The sequence below is a fragment of the Tupaia chinensis genome, unplaced genomic scaffold (genome assembly GCF_000334495.1).
Source record: "Tupaia chinensis unplaced genomic scaffold, TupChi_1.0 Scaffold000104_1, whole genome shotgun sequence".
Taxonomy (NCBI): Eukaryota; Metazoa; Chordata; class Mammalia; order Scandentia; family Tupaiidae; genus Tupaia; species Tupaia belangeri.
The window spans coordinates 2,409,894-2,420,757 of record NW_006159568.1 but is presented as its reverse complement, the minus strand read 5'-3'; the positions used below and the strand labels follow the sequence as shown (position 1 = coordinate 2,420,757).

Sequence of the window (10,864 nt, the reverse complement as noted above, 5' to 3'; positions counted from 1 at the left end):
GGCCCGTAGGGAAATGCCGAAGGGGCACCAACCCCTCCCTGCATGGAAGGGGACAGCCTCAATGTGAATCTCAGCCCATTCCTAGTTGTGAGACCTTAAGCTGGTTACTAAACCTACCTGTGCCTGTTTCCTCATCTTTAAATGCGGTTAATAACTGTACCTACTTTAGACGGCAGTCATGGAAATTGTGAGTGACAATGCATATAAAGGCCCTGACAGAGGGGAAGGCCTAAATCAACATTCAAGACTATTACTATTACTGTAGTTATTGTTATTAGACATACAATCCAGAAGGTTAAGACTTTGCCCAAAGCCACAGAGTAGATAATAGTTTTCTTTCTATGATTACCCTGTTTTCCCATTTTATCTTCAGTTCTCTGGATCAAAAGAAAGAATGAGTGGGGTCAGAGGGACATGCCTCAGAACTGTGCTCATTTTTTGGGGGGGGAGAGGTTTTTGTTATAGGGCGCATGTGCTTGCCAGAAAGACAGAGAGAGACAGAGAGACAGAAAGTGAGAAATCACCTCCCGGGAGGATGACCACACCGCAATCCCTTCTCCTCCATTCTCCTCTTGAGATCTTGGGCACACACGCACACGTGCCCAGTATGAGTTTAAGCCACCAGGTCCAGGACTCGAACCGTGGTTGACTACATGGGAGTTCAGCAACACAGCCATTATGCTAACTGCTAGTCCCAGAACTGTGCTCATTTTGTCCTCAGGCATGACCCCACTCCTGCCTTTACTTGTTTTTTGTTTGTTTGTTTGTTTGTTTGTTTTTGCTATATGGTGTTTGTGCTTGCTGGAGAGACAAGAGAGAGAAGGAGAGACAGAAAGCAAGAAATCACCCCCCAGGGGGGATGGCCATCCTTCTCCATTCTCCTCTTGGGAGCTTGGGTATGTGCGCCATGCACACACACACACACACACACACACACACACACACACTCCCACACACACACAGACGCCGTGAGTTTTTTTTTTTTCTTTTTGGAGAAGTTTTTGCTATAGGGCACATATGCTTGCCAGAAAGACAGAGAGAGACAGAGACACAGAAAGTGAGAAATCACCCCCTGGGGGATGGCCATGCTGCAATCCCTTCTCCTGGATTCTCCTCTTGGGACCTTGGGCACACACACACATGTGCCCTACGTTTCAAGCCCCTAAGTTGAGATTTGAACTGTGGTCAACTACATGGGAATCCAGTAACATCACCATTAAGCCAACTGCTGGTCCCCCCAGCGTAAGTTTTTTAAGTCACCAGGTCTGGTAATCGAACCACAGTCGACTACATCTGAGTTGAGTAATGTAACTATTACACCATCTGCTGGTCCTGCGTTTTTTTGTTGGTTTGTTTTTGTTTCTAACTTTACTTATTTATTTATTTGACCAGAGAGGGGCAGAGTGAGAGAGGGAAAGTGAGAAAGCAACCCACCAGGTCTGGGACTAGAACCACAGTCGGCCATGTGGGAGCCCAGCGCCCTTAACCACCACGCCACATGATGCCTGCCCCACCCCCTGTCCTCAGCTTTGCTCTTTTAAATAGGGATAATGCTCTCTGCATGGCTGACCCATGGGGTCATTCTAGATTACAGACAAGAAAGGCTGTAGACAGCTCTTGTGCTTCTGAAAGGAGTGTGAGGTACTAAGGAAGGGCAGGGACTTTCTCAGCCACAGGCTGGAGATGGCACCTGGGCTTCCCACCTCCAAGGCTGGGCTGGATTCCAGCCTCTCACCACTGGGAGCAAGATCCTCACCATAGATGGTATTTCCTTCTATCAGCCCTTTGCCTTCGTCTCCCACGACCACACCATCCGAATAGCCAAAGCAGATGAGATTGCTCCTAAGGACAGGGACCCCTCCGCGGCGAATGTCCACACCTCCCCACTGATTCTCACGGATGACATTTTCTATGGAGAGAGGCAGAAAAGAAAGTTAGTACCTCAAGGTCACCTCCAGTGCTGGCCATGAGGTCATGGACACCTAAGATAAAGGACACAGCAGACCAGGAAAACCAGGCCTTACCCCATCGGTGGTCAGCACCCTGAATCTTGTCTGTTGTCTGGTATGCCAGGGATTTGTCACTAGCTGCTTTTTCTTTTTTTTAAAGAATTATTTTTTATTTAACTTTATTTGTTTATTTATTTATTTATTTAAGTTTGATCAGAGAGGGATAGAGTGAGAAAGAGAGAGAGAAAGTGAGAAAGCAAGTCGCCAGGTCTGGGACTCGAACTGCGGTCAGCCATGTGGGAATCCAGCACCCTTAACCACCGTGCCACCTGCTGGCCCCAACTAGCTGCTTTTTCAAGGGCAAGGCTTGTGTCTGGCTTGTGCTCTCCTATATCCCCTATACTCACTGCACCCAATGGCCTTGAGGATTGATTAAGAACAAAATGACTTGGGGCTGGCAAATGGCATGGTGGTTGGGGGTGCTGGACTCTCACCTCGCTGATCATGGTTTGCATTCTGGACCTGGCAACTTGGTTTCTCACTTTCCCCATTCTCTCACTCTGTCTCTCTCTGGTCAAATAAAAATAAATAAATAAAATAAAGTTAAGTAAGTGGGACCAGCAAATGGCATAATGGCTACATCGCTGGACTCCCATGTAGTTGCCCGTGGTTCGAGTCCTGGACCCAGCGGCTCAAAATCATGCCAGGCACGTGCACGTCTGTGCCCAAGACCCTGAGAGGAGAATGGAGGAGAAGGGATTGTAGCGTGGCCATCCCCCCTGCGGGGGGGGATGTGTGTGATTTCTCACTTTCTGTCTCTCTGTCTCTCTCTGTCTGTCTGGTGAGCACATGAGCCCTATAGCAAAAACCTCTGCAAAAATAAATAAAGAAATAAAGTTAAATAAAGAAATTCTTTTAAAAAAATAAATGACTTTAGGGCTCCTAGGGGCAGAATCCATTCCCCTGATGTCTGTGGGGATAAAGGCGTGGATCAGGTGGACGAGGGAAAGGGAGATACCAGAGGACACTGTCCTGGCTGCTGTCTGTCTTGGTTGGCCACCACTCCAGGCAGTTCCCAGCCCATACCTGTGATGAGGCCTTTGCCATTCTCGTTCACGGCTATGCCAGCAGCACGGCCCTTGAAGATGTGATTCCCACTAAAGTGGAAAGAGGAGAAGACAAGAGGTGAGACAAGGGCACAAGTGCCAAACTTGAGGGTGACTGCCCTCTCCCTGGGCTGCCTTATGGCTCAAGACCACAGGGGCATAAAGCTGGAGTCCTGTAAGCCAGGCATTTAGACATCTTTGTCACTGGGACAGCTTGACCATCAGCTAAGCCCACAGTACGCTAGACAAGCACGACGTGGCCGCTCTTGCCTGTCATCCACATATAGACACCATTTTTAACAGGTGTCATCATCATGGAGCACAGGGAGAGACTCGGTGGTGTAAAGGATTTCCAGGTGGCAGCGTTAAGCTTGCCGAAGGGCGATTTGTGTCCAAAGCCTGAATGAGACTCCGTGTTACGGTTTGGATAATGGTTTGTCACCCAAAGTCATGTTTTGAAATGTAGTGTTGGGAGGTGGTGAGGTCTAGACGACAGTAATTGGTTCATGGAGGTTGCATCATGGAGGCTCCACTCTCATGAATAAATGGAAGACCTAGGGTATTCAGTTCTCGTGAGAAGGCGTTAGTTCTCTGGAGAGCTGGTTGTTACAAAACAGGGCTGCCCACGGCTTGCTGTCTCTGCGGTTTTCTGTTAAATAGAATTCTGTGAGACGCATTCCCTGGTTTGGAGCTCACCTCATCCATATCACTGGCACTGGAGTTATAGGCATCCCATTCGTGGCTAAGGATTTTTAATTTGTGATACGAGTCTCACCTCCAGAAAGATCCATGGTCACTTGGAGAAGCACGTATGTGTGTGCACAGGGCAGGCAGAATAAAGATAAACGAGGTATTGGGAAACATTTAGACGGAGGCTGATCAGTATACCAAACACCCAGGACGGGAATTTAGCACAGATAAGCACAGTCTGAGCCCCGCCCTTCCTTGAAGTCAAGGCAAAAAGAGAAACACCACAGCTTCTGTCACTCAAAAATCGGAGCTGAGATTTGCCTCATTTAGGCCACTTCAGGGATCTGAAACTTCACTCTGTATCTTCCCCGAGTCCCTAGCCCCATCACGAAACAACACAAAGGGGAAAAGTGCAACCTCTTCCCTCAAGGCGATGACGTCTGAAAAACTCAAGATACCGATGCGATTATGGTAGGCCTCACTCACAGCCCTCGAACATTCCCAACACCCACAACGTAAAGTCCAAACTTCTCAGCTTGGCGTATTCGTTTCCTGCTCCCCTATAACAAATTAGCACAAACTTAGTGGCTTAAAAATACTAATTTTTATCTCCCAGCTTAGAAGATGAAAAGTCTAAAGTGGGTCTTATTGGACTAAAATCAAGGTGTCAACGGATCTGTGTTCCTTCTAGGGGCTGCAGGGGAGACGCTGTTCCTCAGCTCTTGTAGCTCCTAGAGGCTGCCCGCATTCCTTGGCCTGTGGCCTTATCACTCTGACCTCTGCCGCCACCGTCACATCTCCTCTCTTACTCTGATCCTCCTGCTTCCCTCTTAAAAGGACCTCTGTGGACACCCTGGGCCCACCTGGATAATCCAGAATAATCTCTCCCATCCTTATTGAGGTCCTTAACTTAATCATGTCTGCAAAGTCCTTCTGCCGTGCAAAGTAACAAATTCACAGGTTTCGGGGATCGTCTTCTGAGGGCCATTACTCTGCCTATCACACTTAGCGTTCGAGGTTCTTTGTGTAACGACTTGCCTTTGTAGCACCCCTGGTAACTCGCCACTTCTCTAGACATACCTGAATTTCATTGCCTCTGCACCCAGAACACTTTTTTTCCCTGGCCATAAAATCCTATTCATCCTTCAAGCGCAGCTCAAACATCAGCTCCCTGTGAGCCCTTCCCTGACATGTGTGGCTAAGACAGCGGCCGAGTTCCTCCGGCACTCTGTGTGAAGGCCTTTTAAGCACTCATGGCTGTGAGTCTTCTGTCATGGCTCTGTGTGTGTGTGTGTCTATCTCCAGCCTGAGACTGCAAAGTGCACAGAGCAGGGAGTGTTCTCATGCACTTTTCATTCCCTGTCCATTACACAGAATAGCATTAAAAGTGTGTTAAGTGAACAACACACTACATACAAACACAGAACCTTAAGTAAGGCCACAGTGCAAGAAGGGAAGAAGGGAAAAGAGCTCTATGACCACTAATTATTATTATTATTGTTTTTCTTTAGAGGTTTTTGCTATAGGGTGCGTGTGCTCACCAGACAGACAGAGAGAGACAGAGAGACAGAAAGCGAGAAATCACCCCCCAGGGGGGATGGCCATGCCACAATCCTTTTTCCTCCATTCTCCTCTAGGGATCTTGGACACACACGCACATGCGCCTGGCGTGAGTTTTAAGCCACCGGGTCCAGGACACAAACTGCGGTAGACTACGTGGGAGTCCAGCGACATAGCCATTACACTAACTGCTGGTCCCTACCACTAATTATTTTTAGTAAACTGTCTATAACAGTGAAAAAATATTTGCCTAACAGTAACAGGACTGATTCAAAAAGTATGGACTATCCAAGCCACGCAATATTCTGAAGTTTTCCAAAGTGATAAATATAAAGGCCCTACATCTGCATAACAAAGGACACAGGGAATCATGCAGGGGGTGAAAACCTCAGAATAGACTGGCTGCAGATGAATGCCAGCTCTTTTCCTAAGCAAAGCTCTCACTGTGTGGACCTCAATGAGTCCCCACTATCTAGACAGATCAAGTTCCACCTTTCTCAGTTCGGTCTACATAAAGCCCTCCTTCTCTGCCCAAGGCTTTCTTCCATCACTCCTTTCTACGATGCTGAATGGCAGAGATGGTCTCCCACAGGGAGATGAGAGGCCATGCTGCAGTACCTATAGGGTTCAAGTTTTCTAAGGGCCAGCCGGTGGCGTAGTGGTGAAGGCAGCTGGATCCCACAGGGCTGACTTCCTGATTTGAGTCTCAGACCCGGCAAGCTTGAAAAACGTATCTGGTACATGTGTGTGCATGCCCAAAATCCTAAGAGGAGAATGGAGGACTCATTTTCCTCTGCCTCCTCTCTCTCCAGTGAGCACACGTACCCTATAGCAAAAACTAAAAGAGTAAAAAGATTAAAAAAAAAAAAAAAGATTTTCTGAGACAGACCCAGTTTAATGTATTTTATGCCAATGTCATGCCTTGTGTCAGTTTTTCTTCTCAGGCTTCAGGGGAACTGTTTACTAACTCCGAACCTGCCGTGTGCTGCTGCCTTTGCTCATGCTGCGTTTCCTTTACCAGGTACATCCACTTTTCCCTCACCTCCGTGAGAATCTTCCTCATATTTCAAAGTCCAACTCCAACGCCACCTCCTCCTAGTCAGGAGGAGTCTCCCCTCTTGTGCCCATTTTGCCCATTTCGACAGCATTTACTACAGTCAGCCTACACTGTGCTGGGGCAGCAGCTGCAGGGTCACGGTGTCGCCACTGCCCCTCTTGCCCATCATGTACATCACTAATACGGCGTAGCACAACTCTAGGCTGAGGCCAGGTGCAACCCCAGGCCCTTAACACAGAGTCCCAGGGAGCCACTCTCGGCCGAATGGAATTGTCAGGTGAGGTGAAATCTCTACATGGCTGCCTTGGAATATTTCTGTGCACGCACACTCTCCAGGCTACAGTGAGCTCCTAGGGAGCAGAGTCTACCTCCTGTTTTCTTTTGTTACCCTGTGGAAGTGTTCAGTAATGTCTGTTGAATAGAATGCCTATTCAGAGTTAACGGAAAGGAGCACAGAAACAAAAGCAGTTGTTACTGGGGTGGAATTATGGGTGATGTCTCTGCGTGCAACTGTGCAGTTAGGAAAGAGAAATGTTTCAAGTGTAGTTTCCTACCCAAGACAGAGGGTAGGAAAGTGAGGAGAAGAGAAGAAAGGGGCCATGGATGAGTAAGTAGGTCTGGGCTCAGAGGAGCATACCTCACGACTGGATTTCCGTGGTACAGGATGTAAATTCCAGCCTCCTTATTTGAAAAGATTTGGTTGTTCCGGATGATGCCTTTCCCATTGCCAAGGACAACGATGCCAGAGCGAAGGCCATGGTGGATCTGGTTACACTGCGAGTAGAAGTGAGACATACACAAGACAGGTCAGACATGCCAGTGGAAAACAGCACACAGCTGCTGCCCACACAACTGTGCCCACGTGAGCGATGTGGGGTAAATAACATCCCCGGGAGATCCCCAGTACACGACCAAGGGAACGGAATGGACCTGCTGCTGCAGGTGGACTTCCTCCACCCTGGCACAAAAGAATGCAGCCAAGGGCTGTCCCCGTGGGGCCACATCCGGACAGGGTGAGAGCCACTGGCTTCTGGTCCTCACTTCTCATCCAGGGGAGGGCCTGTGGAAAATGCAGATGCTGGGGGGTTAGCTGGCCCATGGCGCAAAAGGTCACAGAAGGTATTTGAGTTACAGGACCCTCAGAGATATTTACTGCTAATATCTCTTTGTATAAATGGGCAAACAGCTCCAGGATTACATAGGATGTTTATAGCAGAGGCAGATCTGAATCCTACTTTTTCTTTTTCCCAGTCCAGTTAGTTGCTTTTGAACAATGACTTATTACTTTCATATTATAAAAAATTATACTAAGGGCCAGTAGGTAATGTGGAGGTTAAGGGTCTAGATCTCACATGCCTGACTGTGTGATTCGAGTCCCAGGTCTGGTGACTTGAAAATCACACTAGGGGTATGTGTGTGTGTGTGCGTGCCCGAAATTCTAAAAGAAGGGAATATGGCAAATCCATCCCCTGATCCTAAGAGAAGAAGGGAATATGGCAAATCCATCCCCTGAGGGGGTGATTTCTCACTTTCCTTCTCTTTCTGTTTCTCTGGCTCATGCATGTGCCCTATAGCAAAAACTAAAAACTAAACATAAAAACTAAAATCACCTCACTCTAATTGTTAATATATAGTTGAAATCTAATCCTATACTTAAGCCAGAAAGTTATTAGCTGTGTCTCTTTCCAAAGTAGTTTAGACACAAAGTTTTAGTTGAAAGTATTTCATGCTGAAAGCTATCCTTGTTCTTACTTTTCAGATTTTTTAACAGTAAATAAACTTTATCTATTCTTCTGGATTACATTGCCAACATTCACATAATTGCATACAATACAGTTATATATTGACTAGTTACTTTTTAAAGTAGTTTTTTTTCCTCTGAAAAATGTAAGTACAAAAGCTAGGTAAACAATGAGGTACTGCTGTTTGGGATTCATCCTATGTCACAGCTTAAAGAACTAGTCTTGGGACCAACAGATGGCATAATGGTTATGTCTCTCTACTCCCACCTAGTCGACTGCAGTTCGAGTCTCAGACCTGGCAGCTTAAAACTCACGCCAGGAGTGTGTGTGTGCATGCCCAAAATACTGAGAGGAAAATGGAGAAGGGATTGAGGTGTGGCCATCTCCACTTGGGGGTGGGGGGGTGATTTCTCACTTTCTGTCTTTCTGGCAAGTGTACATGCCCTATAGCAAAAATCTCTAAAAAAAAAAAAAACACCATAAAACAACAAAAAATCAAATTAATCTGGAGAAAATAGCTTCTACTGAAGGATCTGGCAGACTCATCAGGGCAACCACTGCCTGACAGCAATCCCTCCTCGATTGGAAAGCTCAGAGAGCATGAATGCAATGGCCTCTCCATCTCCACACCCTTCCCAAGGCCAGGACTGAAATGTACTGCCCCCTCCACCTGCCACGCTGGCTTGTCCCCCTCTGTCCCTCTGTCTGTGGGAAGCTGAACTCCTCTCATCTCTCTGGCAACAGTGGTGGTAATTTCTAAGCTAAGGCCATGCATCAAACACTAGCTGCACAGCAGGACGCAGTGACAAGGAGGGCTTGGCAGAGGACACTGGCCAGGCGTGGCTTTTCAAATACAGTTCGGAGCTTAGTTTTCCCTGCATTTTCAAGGGCAGTCTAGATATGGGATAGAACACTGACCCTGAGTGGCCTGCCTGGATCCAAATCCTATCTCTGCCACTAGCTGTGTGATTTTCTATCTCTGCCACTAGCTGTGTGATTTGCAGCAGGATCCTTGGCCTAGTTAGTCTTCATGTCTTCATCTATAAAATGCAGATAGCGATAATTCTACTTTACAGGGTTGTATGAGGGTTAAATGATAATTAAGCAAGTATTTACAAGGTGCTTAGAAAATTATCTGACCTATACTAAGCATTATTATACATAAGGGTGGATATCATTTTGTCAAGCCCATAAAGTCCATAAACTTGATGTTATCCAATTTCTGGGAAATCTGTTTCCCCTGATTTTTTTTTCTGGGAAATCTTTTTCCTGAGATTTTTCTCAGGAAAAGTCAGGGTTGAAAAGAGGCTAGCGTTGTATGTCACAACTATCATATTTTAGAATTTTAAGTGGTTTTCACACTGGCATGAAATCAAACAGAAGGGGCCAGATGGTTAGTGATAAAATGAACACTGCAAGGAAATTCCAAAAGGCAAGGTCCCAGGTTCAAGTCCAGAGACCTCTCGGAGTACCCAGGGCACATGTTGACCCATAAACCAGTCACAAGGGCACACACAGAAAAGACAGTCATAAGGACATACATGTGCAAACAGGACACATATAAAGTCAAGACAGCAACATTTACTTAAATATCCTCTGAAAAGGTTTCTGAAAACCAAAAGCCACCCTGAACAAGGCATGTAAGCAGAGAGAAGTACCAGTATGAGTGGGTTGGACTTCTTCCGGATGTCTACGCCAGCCTCTGCATGGTGGTAAATGTTGTTGCCAGCTATCAAGCCCCCACCCTCCAAGCGAAGAAAGATGCCTGATGCCCGGCAGCGGTAAATGTCGTTCCTGAGCATGACGATCTGGGTGGGAAAAAAGAAAACCATTTCTTTTTTGTCACATAGATTTTTGTGGGGAACACCTAAAGCCTTTCCTTCCCATCTGGTCCGTGCTGATTGCACTGTGGGTGGGAGGAGTGCTTCCACACCGGCACAACCAACTCCCTTGGCTTCGCCCTGAGGCTCTTTACCAACAACTTGTCAGTTCTTTAGCAGAACTGGATTGAAGTTCGGCCCTGTACTCCATATTAAATTTTTTCTGTTTTTTAGAATTATTTATTTAATTTTTATTTATTCATTCATTTATTTTAATTTGACCCGAGAGAGACACACAGAGAGAGAGACAGAGAGACAGAGAGAGAGAGAAAGTGAGAAAGCAAGCCACCAAATCCGGCACTCGAACCCTGGTCCACCATGTGGGAGTGTCTGGCGCCTTAGCCACCACACCACCTGCCGGTTCCTATGCTCCATATTTAGAATTTGCAAGCAGCATAACTAGATGCTGGGATGGAAGGGAGGCTTACAGAAGATAGGATTTGGTGGTCTTCAACTCTACATGCACTGGGGTAGCATGAAGACTTCCCCAGGGCTCAAGGGTACCGCTACTTTTAATGGAATCAAGTTCCAGACCCACCACTTCTTAAATGTACACTGAAATTCACCTGCCCAAGAAAGTGCTGAGTAAGGTAGCATGCTGGCTCTTTTTTCCACCTTCCCTTCCACTTTATAAAACAAAGGTAGATTCTTGGGAACCAGCAGTTAGCGTAATGGCTATGTTGCTGGACTCCCACGTAGTCGACTGCGGTTCGTGTCCCAGACTCGGTGGCTTAGAACTCACGCCGGGCGCATGTGCGTGCGTGCCCAAGATCCCAAGAGGAGAATGGAGGAGAAGGGATTGCGGCGTGACCATCCCCCCTGGGGGGTGATTTCTCGCTTTCTGTCTCTATGTCTCTCTCTGTCTGTCTGGCGAGCGCAC

The 10,864-nt window shown here is 47.0% G+C and overlaps 1 protein-coding gene across 1 annotated transcript in view; it reads right to left on the bottom strand.

Moving 5' to 3' along the window:
* FBXO10 (F-box protein 10) overlaps positions 1-10,864 on the bottom strand; it is a 58,448-nt gene that overhangs the window by 10,133 nt on the left and 37,451 nt on the right. Inside the window, exons 5-8 of the mRNA XM_006143736.3 lie at positions 9,763-9,912; positions 7,000-7,136; positions 3,036-3,106; positions 1,757-1,909 (exon numbers count right to left, since the gene is read on the bottom strand). Of these exons, the coding sequence (XP_006143798.2) occupies positions 1,757-1,909; positions 3,036-3,106; positions 7,000-7,136; positions 9,763-9,912 (511 nt within the window). The remainder of the gene's footprint in view (positions 1-1,756; positions 1,910-3,035; positions 3,107-6,999; positions 7,137-9,762; positions 9,913-10,864) is intronic.